General features: G+C 33.7%; 1 protein-coding gene across 1 annotated transcript in view; it reads left to right on the top strand.

Moving 5' to 3' along the window:
• Positions 1-3,765: 3,765 nt before the first annotated feature.
• The window catches only part of LOC112033711 (phospholipid--sterol O-acyltransferase), a gene marked incomplete in the record, with an annotated part of 16,059 nt that continues 5,676 nt past the window's right edge, over positions 3,766-14,148 (top strand). The window contains 11 exon segments of the mRNA XM_065781042.1: positions 3,766-4,171; positions 5,240-5,375; positions 5,490-5,661; positions 6,208-6,283; positions 6,763-6,883; positions 6,981-7,057; positions 7,432-7,645; positions 7,730-7,904; positions 8,738-8,834; positions 9,366-9,460; positions 13,035-13,086. Coding sequence (XP_065637114.1) covers positions 3,950-4,171; positions 5,240-5,375; positions 5,490-5,661; positions 6,208-6,283; positions 6,763-6,883; positions 6,981-7,057; positions 7,432-7,645; positions 7,730-7,904; positions 8,738-8,834; positions 9,366-9,460; positions 13,035-13,086 — 1,437 coding nt within the window.

Here is a 14,148-nt window from a genome sequence, read left to right as displayed (position 1 = left end):
AATTCAGAATTCAGTTACACATAACAATTCACCTGAAACTCACTCAAAATTCAATTGAGTGAGTTTTTCTAGGAAATTCAAAATTAGCTTATCCACATAATTATTGTAGCCAACCCATCCTCTATTGTGACACATATAAGAACGAAAATAAAAACCCTAAAATTAGTAGAAGAAGGCAAAGACTACCAATTTGCCAAACCCTTGAGAAAAAAACCATTGTAACTTAAATACCTCCACCTCTCCATATTGCTAAACCTTTGAGAGGAGGTTTAATCCAAACACTGGAGTATCCAAGAGATTGGATTTGCAGTTAGCAATTAACCTGTGTTATTGGATTGCTATGAAGATAAATAATTGGTGTAGTCTATTGCTAGTAGAAGCAGGGAGCCCGGATGCAAGAACAATTACTTATATATTGAAGGTTTTGTAAGTTATTTTGTATTACAAATATCCTATTGGGTGCAACCTTGAAGGGTTTTTACTGTTTTAGGTTTTCATGCCATAAACAACTTGTAGTGCTATTTGCATGAGTTTTGGTGTGATTGCTTGATTACTGCCTTGTTTATATTATTGATGAAACCATTAAATTAATCACTTGGACCATAAACTGATAATCAATCAAATTGGTAGAAAGCCATGTGTTTGGAGTTCAAGAGCATTTTCCAATTGGTATTAAATTAAGATACGCCTTGTTTGGATTATTTTCGTTTGTGTGATCCTTGATCCCCGCTATCATGAAAAAAGTATAATCACTTAATGTCTCTTTATATTTTGATGACAATGTCTAGTTGTCTATTCAAAAAAGGTGGAGCATGATCATTAATTTTAATTGTCAATTAGGCTATGTGGTGCAATTAACAAAGATTTTACAATTAGGGTGGTGATCAAGGTTGTCAAAATCGCAATCCGGATCGTAAAATCGCACAATTTTACGATCCCACCTCACTAAAAAGATTAAAATCGTAGCAGGATTGCAAAAATGTTAGGATCGTATAGGATCGTAGGATCGTATGGGATCCTACCAATCCTACCATTTGGTTTCTTTTTCTTCTTTTTCTTTTTTTTTCTTTTTCTTTTTTTTTTTTTTTTTAAGTGGGCTTCATTTGTGTCATTTGGGTAAGTCCAGTATGATAATCCACGGTCCACCTAAAGGTCCTAAACCCACAAGCCCATCAAAACCCAATAATAAATTGAACCAAATTTACTCCTATCTTAACATTAAATCTCAAAAAAACCTTTAGTATTAAGTTAAACGTTTTCAAAACCTAAAAAAAAAAAAAAAAAAAAAAAAAAAAAAAAACCTAAAATATTTAGAAAAATTCAGTGCTAGCTCCTCAATTGATGCCTCCTCAATCCTCTGTCAAAAACCCAACACCTCTAGCCCTCTCAATGATGTTGCCGTGAGCCATCCTAATGCTGCCTTTAAGCTTTCTGGTAATTTGCTTTGGTAGTTAGTAGTTTATCATTTATTTGTACTTTGATAGCTTGATTTCAGATTGTTGTGTTATGTATATGATTTTGACAAAGCTTAACTTATTTTGGATTTGGAACTTAGAATTTGGAAAATATTTTCCATATGTGTAGATAATATTTTGGTACTTAGTTGCTAATTAAACATGTACTAAACTTTTTAGAAATATTATGTCAAAAGTTAAATATATTTTGTTTCGATAGAATGACATAAGAACAATGTAGTGTGTGCAAATTACATTTTATTATGCAATTTTTTTTTTAATGGATTGATTCATATTTTAAGTGATTATATAACATACAAAGTCACTATCAATAGGTTTTTTTGCTTAAAATATAAAAATAGGTAGGATCTTACAATCCACGATCCGATCCTACGATCCACGATCCTACGTACCTCTCACAATCCTACGTAGGATCCCGATTTTGACAACCTTGGTGGTGATTATGTTGGGGAGATAAACACCTTGGGGAGACTCCAATTAAGTAATTAATATAACATCTAGAGACACACTTAACCCAAAAGGTCTAAAGCCAATAGGTATAAGTCCAACTATATTATATTAACCACTCATCTTTCTCATCATTATTCAATGTGAGATTTCAATTACACATGTACACCCAACAATATTCCCTTCACGTGTGAGTCTCAACCTCTCTGTGGGTTTCAAGACTTCTCTATGGGTCATGAACAAGTCCTACTCACTCTCCCTTGCCTAATGGACTTTTTCCTTCATTGGTGCATCATTCATGGGACCCCACGTGTCAACCCCATGTATCTTTTATCTGTGGGAACCTCGCACCTCACCGTCACCATTGTCTAGCACCATTGAGAATATCCTTTGTTAGGCCTTTTTCGAGGATCGTTTGTGTGGGTTTATAGACTTGCTTGGTGCAATATACCATTCCTGCTCCAATTGCGAAAGGGGCTTATCCCTACACCATTTGCAAAATGGCTCTAATTACACATACCCAATTCTTATTCCAACTAAAAAAGGAACCTCAATAACCTTGTCACATTTGCCACACACCACTATGAGCTTCTTTTTTTTCTTTTTTTTGAGAATCACCACTATGAGCTTTGATACCACTTGATGCGAGAGATAAACATTTTGAGGATATTTCAATTAAGTAGTTAATATAATATATAAAGACACACTTAACCAAAAGTCCTAAACCAATGGATATAAGTTCAACTATGTTATATTAGCCACTCATTTTTCTCATCATTATTCAATCTGATACTTCATTTACACGTGCTATGTGTAAACTCAACAAATTACAAGTTTTCATAGTTTATGGTACAAAGTGCAAGTACCCCATAGTTTAGGGTAATTTTCTGCTTGACCATTTTGATTTAATTATTGTTCTTGGAATTGTGCTTCATTGAACTGTAAATTATCAACGATGGGAAGTTGAAAGGAGTTGAACATCGAGCAATGAAAAAATCAAATTTAGCTCAGACAACTACTTCCTTCTTTATTAATCCATCAAATGAGACACTTATAAAATCGACAAAAGCTTTGGGTGATGAATTCAACTTAGATTTTATATAGACACACAGACATAAAGTGAATTAAGCTTTAGATTCTATACGAACAAATACAATTAGATTCTTTAAATAAACAAATTTATAAACAAATACAATTAAAATAAATATCTATTAATAACTATCATAATTATTAAAATCTTTTTTTTTTAATAAAAAAAAATCACACTCTACAGTTTATAATATAAAATGAACAATTTTGAATTTTTGTTAACTTTTTCTAATGTTGTCATATAAGCTGTTGAAAGCACACAAATTTTCATGTCATATAAAATGCTTGATCCGCAAAGGCCATTATAACAATCAAAGTCAAGGAAAAAGTTTAATTCCAGCCCAAGATGCGACAATTAAAAATATCATCTCTGGTGTGTGTTTGTTTCTTTAAATAAATAAAAATCTTAATTTATCCTTGCGCCGGTTAAAAAAGATAACTCTATTTGTTAACATATTTTTCAATTTCACACAATTAGACCGAGCAAAGAACTTTCTCAAAACATGTTCAAGACTATCTTTTCAAACTTAACATGTGATGATTAATCAAACTTTTCTAGTTTATATTTATTATTTATAATAGAAAAATATAAACAAATGCTTAAAAGCATTGATTTAAGTACTATTTTTAAAAATATTTTATAAAAAAATAATAAAGTAATTTATTTTTATAACAGTTTTTATATTTACCATAAAATTAATGGAAAAAACATTCCTAATATAATTTATTACGGGTTACTTAAAAAGCAGCCCGCTAACACGATCCTTTCAATTCCGCCTAATGACCAGTCTTTGATGGAAACTGGAAATTTCCTCCTCCCTCGCAGTCCAACAGAGAGTCTTATAAGTTATAACTACTCGTAAGTCATAACAAACCAATCTCTCTCTCTCTCTCTCTCTCTCTCTCTCTCTCTCAAACAAAACAATTGCAAACCCAAAATGAGAGTCTTGATTATCGTCCTCCTTCTCACTCTCATCACCGTGAACCAGCACGGCTCAGCCGTCAACGGCGGAGACTTCGCCGGCGACTACTCGAAACTCTCCGGTATCATAATCCCAGGCTTCGCTTCCACGCAGCTCCGCGCTTGGTCCATCCTCGACTGCCCTTACTCTCCTCTCGACTTCAACCCACTCGACTTGGTCTGGCTCGACTCCACCAAAGTACACTCCATTTCCCTCTCCTACTTTTATGTAACAATCACTTTTTATGTTTAAAAAGGAAAATCCTCTACTTTTGTTTTTGATAATGCTTATTTCCACGTCACTATTTACAATTTGACATTATGATTATAATTTGGATAAGGGAGTAATGGATAAATTATTAAATTCCCAATTTTCTAATAGTTTAAGCTTTCGGGATAATTAGAATTAGTAATATTTCATGGTATCAATGCGGGTGTCTTAGTTCAAACCTGGACTAAATTATTATATTCATCATTTACTGAGAGCTTAAACTTCCAGGATAATCAGTATTTTATCATGGTATTAATATAGGTGGTCTTAGTTCAAATCCAATTTAGAGTAATGGGTAAATGATTAAATTCACAATTTTTTATCTGCTTAAGCTTTCGGGACAATCAGCAATCTATCATGGTATTAATGTATGTGGTCTTAGGTCAAACCCGCTTTAGAATAATAGTTAAATGATTAAGTTTTACCATTTTCTAACCCCTTTTTTTAATGTTTGGTTGAGGTGAAAAATGAGAGGATGAAAAATGGGGGAAGGAAAAAGAAAAAGAAAAGGAAATGGGGTGGATGTAGTTTTCCTCCTGGACCCACTATTTTTAGCTCTTTCTAAATTGGGAAGAAAATGGTGAGGGAAATGGCCTTGAGAAGGAAATTACAAAATATCCACTTCAATTTTCCATCATTCCACTTATAATAATAATGGTATAGTAATAATTTACTATCAATTCTTTCACTTTTCCATCCTCTTTCCCAAACACACATGACGGAAATTACAATTATTTTTTATCCATCCAAAATTTTCCATCCTCCAAATCAATCAGAGCTTAAGTTTTTTAGATATTTGGTATATCAAACACTTATACCAAATACTATGGCCATTGCTAGTAATATCATTATTTATCAAATTAGCAAAAATGCAAACACTTTAGATTAACAAAATTGTGTTGAATATAAATATGTGACAGTAAAGGGTCTGATAATGACTTCAAATAGACTAATAATATTTATAATCTGAGAGCATCGCATTCATTTTGCCTGCAGCTTCTTTCTGCTGTGAATTGTTGGCTTAAGTGCATGATATTGGATCCTTACAATCAAACAGATCATCCAGAATGCAGGTCTCGGCCAGATAGTGGCCTTTCTGCAATCACTGAACTTGATCCAGGTTATATAACCGGTATGTGTTTACTTCTTTTACATGGTCTTCTATATGGGATATTTTAATCATAGTTTGCTTCACTTCTGGTGGTATGACATGCATAACTGAAGTTTGTTGCTTTGTGGTGTGCAGGTCCTCTCTCTTCAGTGTGGAAAGAGTGGATTAAGTGGTGTATCGAGTTTGGTATAGAGCCCAATGCAATCATTGCTGTTCCATATGATTGGAGATTGTCACCATCAAAGCTTGAGGAGCGAGATCTTTACTTTCACAAGCTAAAGTTTGTATATAACCTAAATTATCTCTAGTGCCTACTATTATTACTAGCTATGATGCACGTCTTTGGATGGATTCCCTGTACAAATAAATCCCAACCCCCCCACCCCCAAAAAAAAAAAAAGATGATAAAAAAAGAGCTGTTCAATTTGTAGTTGCTTTCATCTAATTACCCTTATTTGTTGTAACATCTTGCGCATATCATTTGAATAACAAAGGGCCTAGTCATTATTTTTGTCCCATGATTTGACCAATTTCCATAGTTTCCTTAGGCTAACCAGACTTTACATAATTGACTGATGTTTAGGTGGTTTCTGTAATTCATTGTTCATGTCTCAATTAACTTCATAAGCAAAATGCCATACATGTTCTGCTTTTTAGTTTAAGCTCTTGTCTTTGCATGATATAGAAAGTTGGAGTAGTAATGTTTTATGTGTCTTCTCAAGCAAAATCTAATAGGTCTTGCCAAAATTTTGATTTATAATTTATTTTTTCCCACATAAGTTATTTATGCCTTCAATAAGCTTAGCTATGCAGTTGTTTAACTGCATTGTCAATATTAAATTGACATTTATAGTTGCTTGTCCATTACTTGGAATCTCAATTTTGTAAGTGTTCTTTTTGATCTGAATCTCATAGCAGTTTCTAAGATTGTGATGTCTTGATGTTTTGATGGTGGGGAAAATACAATGTTGACTTTTAACAAATGAGCGAGGTTGTTAAAAGGTAGTAATATTTTTTTACATGCGTAGACAAACATTGGCGTACATGGATAAATCAAAGTGCTTAGTTAAATGTTTTGGGATATATTGTTGAGAATTAAAACAAAAGATTTCTAATAATTCTGAAGTGTCAAGTTGTGCTGAAATTTCTCTTTTGAACAGTTTATGTTAGGGTGAAGTTCATTTACTGGTTGTTTTTGGGGTTATAAGAAAAAAAAATTTCTGAAGTGTCAAGTTGTGCTGAAATTTCTCTTTTGAACAGTTTATGTTAGGGTGAAGTTCATTTACTGGTTGATTTTGGGGTTATAAGAAAAAAAAATTTCTGAAGTCTCAAGTTGTGCTGAAATTTCTCTTTTGAACAGTTTATGTTAGGGTGAAGTTCATTTACTGGTTGATTTTGGGGTTATAAGAATGCCCATTCTTTGGGTAATAACGTCTTTCGTTATTTTTTGGAGTGGTTAAAGCTAGAAATTGCACCAAAACATTATTTCCAGTGGCTGGATGAACACATTCATGCGTATTTTGCCGTTGGTATTGTTTTGAACCAACATTTATTTACTTTAAAACTCTAGTTGCTTGGAATGGACATGAGACTTATTTTGGGCTTATTTTGCATCATTAATTACAGGGGCTCCTCTTCTTGGTTCAATTGAGACTGTAAAAGCATCACTTTCTGGACTTTCATATGGTCTTCCTGTTTCTGAGGTTATCTCTTTTCTGAGACATTCTCAAAATATTCTTTTCTTACCAGTGCTTTTTATGTCAGTTCTCTAACTTGTGCAGTATGTCATTATCTTTTCTTCCCTGTAAACTAATATTATTAGGTTAATTTTATTTTATCATTTTAGTAACTTTCGACTACATTATACTTTGGAAATATAAATTCCTCTAATGCCTTATTAAATGTTAAATTAACAAGGAATGTAGTCTATGTAACTCAATTTTCCCAACTTCTCTTCTTGGTGACATTGAGACCGAGAAAGTGACATCTTCCAACAATTTTTATTGACAGGGTTACCATATTAGACAATGACGCCTGTTCTAATGCACACTTATCATATGTTTTTGGAAGGTATCAGGGGACAGCTAGATTGATGTTCAATTCATTTGCTTCTTCATTATGGATGTTGCCATTTTCGAAGAATTGTAGGGCAGATAATGCATATTGGAAGCACTTCTCTGGTGGGAGCAAGCATGGTCATCACATGTATCACTGTGAAGAGCAGGAATTCCGGTCAAACTTCTCTGGGTTCCCAACAAATATAATCAATATTGAAATCCCATCCATTCGTCGTAAGACTTTTGAAACTAATGCAGGTCTCACTGAGACAGTATTTTTATCATTCTCAACATGTTTCCTATGTCTTGTATGAGCAGGATTCAATGCCTATCCATCAGTTGCAGAAGTGGCTGAGGCCAACTTATCTAGCATGGAATGTGGACTGCCAACTCAGTTATCCTTCTCTGCTCGTGAAATATCAGACGGGACCTTTTTCAAAGCAATTGAGGATTATGATCCGGATAGCAAGAGGCTCTTGTACCAATTAGAGAAGTGGGTACTGTCTTGCTAATCACCAACAAAGCTTACTGCACTCTATATGTGGGCTTTTTGCATATAATGCCAAATTATTACAACTTCTCCAGTCATTCTGCCCTGCTAGGAGTGAAACTTAATCCATTACCCTTGAAGCATCTTCATGTCAACCTATATAGATTTCATCTTCTTTAGGCTTCAAAAATTATTATTACACTTTGAGCTTGTTTTATCAGATGTTTGTATCTATGCTGATATTTTTATCTTGTGCGGTGTTCTTGAAACTAAGGGATGGATTTACATAATTAAGCCACCTTGGATTGAAGAGTTTAGTACTTAATTTTTCCTTTTAAAACAATATGCATGAGAGGCAGCTGCAGCATAATACATGTCTTTGATTTTAGTTGTAGTTTCTACTGTGTAAATTTGTTTTATGATAATAGTAACTCATTACCAAGTGTCTGATCATATTTTCTCTTTGAATTGTATGGAGCTGCAAATCAGTCGATTTGGTGCAAAGCTTTCACCAAAAAAAATGAGCTAGTTATAAATCATGAGGTGTTATTCATTTGAGATAAAGAGTTTAACATTAAGATGGAGTATGCATACTTGCAGAGTGTTTACATAACAAAAAAGAGTAGGTAGTCTACCAGGTGGTTCTATACGTAGCAAAAACAAACATTTTGCTGATGTCCTTTCACTATCTGAATCTGTGATTAGTTCTCAGTGTTTGCTGTTTCATCTGTCGTAAATTCTTTATTAATTTAAAATTTCTACAGCTAGTTTTTTTTCTTGCTCTTTTGTTTTGTTTATTTCTGTATTTAACTATGTTATAATGCTGTGTATTTCAGGTATCATAGTGATCCTGTTTTAAATCCACTTACACCTTGGGACAGACCGCCTATAAAAAATGTATTTTGTATCTATGGATTAGATTCGAAGACTGAGGTAAAATCTTGTTCTTCATCATACGTACTTCCATTTTTCCTATCAGAAAAGCACATATTCATTAATCTGTTATAGAAGGAAAAAAAAACACCTGCAATTTTAGAGGACTTCAAACACTATGTAGATTTGCTTCTTGTCCATTTCTGTTCTAAGGTCAATAGTGAATGTTTAATTGGGCTTAAGAAAATAATTTTTTTTCTAGTTTCCTGATAAATCTGATCTAAGTTGGAGCCCTTGTAAACATGTGTGTATATTACTGAAATCACATGGATGAACAATTGTTTGCCTTTGAGACATTAATGGATTTTGGATTGCATCAAAATTTCTCTATTAATTTAACTGAATTCATTAATTAATTTTTCTCCACATTTTTAAACTAGTTTTATTGACTTTCTGAATATCTAATAGGTTATATGCATCCTAAGAAATTTCTTTCTTATGACTAGGGATTTATTGCTGCATGTTCTACGTTTAGCTGGTAACCATGTTGTGGTGAATGATAGTTTTAGTATCTTGGCAATGACAAAACAGGTTGGCTATTATTTTGCTCCGAGTGGCAAGCCTTACCCTGATAATTGGATTATTACAGATGTCATCTTTGAGGTTGAAGGATCTCTATTCTCAAGGTAAGTGTCATTCATACTAGATCCATAATCATAGTGACTAATACAATTTGTGGCAAGTGGTTAAATTTCCTGGATAATATTTACTGAAATTCTTTTATCATATTTAGTTAGACTTTAAAGGGAATGAGCTTATTTGAATATTTGGAACTCTGTGTGTGTGCGCGCGCGCACATGCTGGAGTGTGTTTATTAGTTGATTAAGTAATCATGTTTAGTTACTAGATTTTTACAGGCCAATGAGACAAAATATTGACAGTAATTACACTGCACTTGTTTAATGGTGATAATCTGTGATAATTGCCCATTGACCACGTTAGCCCAGAAAAAAAAAAGTGCCTATCTACTCTTTGAAAGCTCAGTTAAGCATTGACTGCACAATTATTGATCTGTACTCAATATAAGGTTGCAAAAATGAAAATCTTGCAAAATTTGTTGTAAGGCGAATGTTAGTTTCTTTGAGTTCAGAAAATATTGTATGACTCTGATGCTCTGATCCTAGTGGACATGGGGTGCTGGTCCTGTAACAGGTCTATTACTCGTAGTACATCTGACAACTTCAGAAAAAATTATACTTATTCAGTTTGTAAAAGAGAAAAGGAATCAAATTATCAAGCATGAACAATTTGTAGGATTGGTTCTTCTATCTCTGGGAATTTTAAAAAAAAATTGGAAGCAAGCAGCCGTTATATAATCTCTCTCTCTAATGTTTTTTTTTTTTTTGGGGGGGGGGAGGGATCAGGGGGAGTGAACTTAATATAATGCAAACCACCCACAGCGGATAATTTATTCAGTTGGGCAAAGCGATTCAATTCTCATACCTTACAGTTCGATTAAGTAGCTGAAGGATCCGACTTGAATAATACTGCACAATTTTCTTTTTTTTGGGTTAAAAGCAAAGATCTTAATTGATTTGCTTTTATAGGATTTGATGCTCTCCTTGTGGCCTTATGTGGTCATTTCTTAGCCACTAAAAGGCCCCTAGTTCTTGAATCATTGTCCTACTTCATTGTCCTATCAAGTATGGCAAGCTTGATTGGTGGCTCCTGGGTTGCTCAAGTGTATAAATTGATGATAGTAAACATGCGCTTATGTCGCGAAGCCGACCACCATGCACAAAACTTGCAGGGGGCTTGATCTCAAAACCTCCTTCTGTTTTGAAGACAAGGAGCGTTCCATGCCTGATCTCAAGCTTCTTTTTTTTAGAACCTTACTTGATTGGTTTTCTGTGTGGAGAAACCATCCTTTTTCTTCTATTTTGGATTTTCTTGATTTTTGTAATGTTCGTTTTTGATTTGTTCACCCCTGTATACTCCCTGTGTACTTTGGTGTTCCTCTCTTTTTGATTTCAATGAATCTATTACTTATCAAAAAAAGTAAGGCTCTTGTACTGTACTTATACATTAGTTCCCTTCCTCCAAAAAAAAAAAAAAAACATACTCTCATTCTTGTCAGGATACAAATTTCCACCAATCTTGCAACTCATGAAAAAATTTGGAGAAGGCTTGCTTTTATTATAAAAGATTGGATAATTTAACCTTCTCATGCAGAGCAGACATTTCTAATTATCAGAAAAATATGCTTCATTATAGAGTAGAGATACAATTAGCAATCTCCTCTCCACCATTATCCTTGATACCTTGGTCCCCTCTAAGATTAACCACCACTTGCCAATATGTTGCCTTTTCTTGTGAGTAACATGAAGAAAATGATCTTCCTCGGATAGTTCAATGTAATTGATTCTTGGTTAATGTCATGCTCTTCATCATGTATTTTTCTTTTTGTCATGCTATTCATGTGCCACAAGATAGAAGCCTTAATGAGCTCTAATACCAATTTTGATGTAGGATCTTTAGGAAGTTATGCTAAATTAGGGTTCTTGAATAAGGTTTGATGTTTAAGGGTTTAGGTAGGATTAGGAAATAAAAAGTAGGACAGAGTTTGGCTACAAGCTTAAGAGTTTGGCATGTGTTCCTCTTATGTGCAATGCATATGACTCACTTAAAATGATTGTATACAATCACTTAAGTATGGTTTAGTAAATGGACACATGTCATCTTCCTATTATTGGTTGTAGCCAAGTTTGTAGCCAAACTCTGTTCTAAAATGTATGGATCATGAATGATTTTGAGGGCTATTTGGTGTCAAAACACTGAATAGAATGAGTAACAATGAAATGTAATCCCACGCAATCACACCTTGATTTCCTAACCAATTACACTTAGGAAGGAGAAGGCAATCATATCCCAAGTTGTTGGAATTTTATTAAATTCAATATCTCTATTTCTATCGTTTGAATACATAAAGATTCTTTTATAGGCAACTGCCATTGCTATTCCTAGAAGGAGTCCTAAATAACCTTTTCCTAGAAATTGTAGGACTCCTAATAATAATGAAAAAGTAATTAAGAACTTTAAACCATTTAAAAAGGACTAGATGCACGAGATACCTTCTCTTCTAGAACAGCCCACCACCTCATATTCCCAAAAAAAAAAAAAAATGAAATAACCAAACTATCTATATTTTAATTAAACTTCATTAAAACTGAACGAACAACATTCTAACCTAAAGAAACTTAATACTATGACTCAAAAATAACTAAAATAGCCTATGAGAGCTGCTAAGAAGGCCCCACATCAAAACTAAACCATAATTCTTGAAATTTTTGGTATTTAATCTTATTTTTTGAACTCTATCTTGTTTACATCATTGTGGCCTCAACTATGCATTTCATGACTCCTGAAATTTTTTTCTGGGCTGGTTGGTTTTAACTGTTTTGATTATGATGAATTTGATTTTTGTTTTTCTCACTCGTTGGCTTGTGGTTGTACCATTTTTCTTTGTGTGTTGGTGACTAGACATTAGGATGATTCTTCTCAAGTTCTGGATGTTTGAGGGGCATTTACAAGCCAATATTAGACTAACAAATCTCATTTTCTCTTTGTAAAGTCTTAAGTGTCTACAGACCTTCAAAATATCTTTTGCTCACTTCCTAAAGAGATGTATATAACCAAAGTGATCCTTCTGGTTCATTTGTTAGCAACCTGTATAAGTTCATATCCTTATAGATAATTTATAGGTCTTTGTCCAGATGTTGTAGATCAATATTCTCATGTTATACTCTGCTGGTAGGTTGTTTATTGTGTTATAAATATGACTTTGTCAGACCTTATCTTGTGTTCACATGATCTTTTTTGGGTCCTTTATTGTTCGTTGCTCCATTTTTTATGCAGAGCTCTTGTGGACCACTTGTTGTCCCTTGTGGTGTTTAACTCATGCATTAATTTATATTAACTTTTCCCTGCTTCATCTCTGTGCTTGCTATGTTGCTGACTAAACTATCAATTTTACCCATTGGCTTCATTTTCGCTAGCCTTATGCTCATTATTTCCCCTTTTTAGCACCTTCAATAAAGCACACTACATATAAGTAATAAAACACACTGTATATATAGTATTGAAACAGCTTTTGCCATTTTTTTTCCTAGATGGATTATGTGAAGTGATAGGAATATGTAATAGATGAGTGTTTCAGCCTCTTTGTAAACTGTAATATATGCGTTTGTAACATTCATGTAGGTCAGGGGATCTGGTTGAAGGGAATCCAGGTGCCGCAAGTGGGGATGATACAGTAAGCTCGAGAAATCTTATTTGTAAAAGTGATTTTTGATAAACTACCAATTGTCTCAAAAGCTTTAGCTGATAGGAAACAATGAATTTAATCAATCACTCAACCATTATTTTGACACTCCCCCATATGTGCAGACCAAGATTCAATTAGTGTAGCCCAACACTTGGAATTTTTAATTTGAAATGGTTAAAGTGGAGATAGGTTTCAAATTCAAGACCACTTGCTTATATATTATGATAAACTACGAATTTTCCTAAAACTTTAAGTTGATAGGAAATTGTGAATTGAATCACTTAACCATTATTCAGCAATTTTAAAGATAGAAATTATTGCCAATGTCCTTTGGGCTAATTGGCAGATCTACCCCTTTTGGAGTAAATCTGGGGTCGGATCCCTTCAAAAAATTTACCTAGCACCCTCCCACCACGCCCCCGACACCCCCCCCAATGGTTTTGTGAGTATAGACTGATCTAACTATTTCTTCTATAGTGAAATTTCCTAAGGGGTTGGTTACTCTCGGAGTGGTTTTTTTTTTTGAAGAGTTATTCAAAAGTTTTTCACTTCATCACCAAAATTCATGAGTGATTTTTATTATTTTGGATTGTGGTGATCATTACTATGGTTGTGCTATCTGTTAAATTGTTAACTCTGGCATAAGAAACAATTATTCAGTTAGAATGTTGGGGTTGATTTAAGATTTTTTTTCACTAGAAATATAAGCTTATCATATGTAAGACAAATTATTGCTATACAAGCAATATAAATATCACACAAAGATAAGAGAAGTAAACAAGGCCAGCTCATGGCAACAAGGAATATCAAAGCCAGAGGAGAACTGGTTAAACCTACTGAAACTCAGAATGAATTAGGCATAAACTTCAGGGGCTCCCAATTTTTCAAAGATAAGTTCATTTGAAGAGAATAAAATCACATTACTAATTCATGAAACAGAAGCAACAGATACAAACAATGTCCATGCAATAAAGATTAATGTAATCACTAAATTCCAGCGGCAATTGAGATATATGATTAAATTTGGGGGGGGGGGGGGGGAGAAAAGGT

Source organism: Quercus suber, unplaced genomic scaffold (assembly GCF_002906115.3).
Source record: "Quercus suber isolate HL8 unplaced genomic scaffold, Cork oak 2.0 scaffold_255, whole genome shotgun sequence".
NCBI classification, from domain to species: domain Eukaryota; kingdom Viridiplantae; phylum Streptophyta; class Magnoliopsida; order Fagales; family Fagaceae; genus Quercus; species Quercus suber.
The sequence above is the reverse complement of the archived record's forward strand: the minus strand, read 5'-3'. Positions and strand labels throughout refer to the sequence as shown.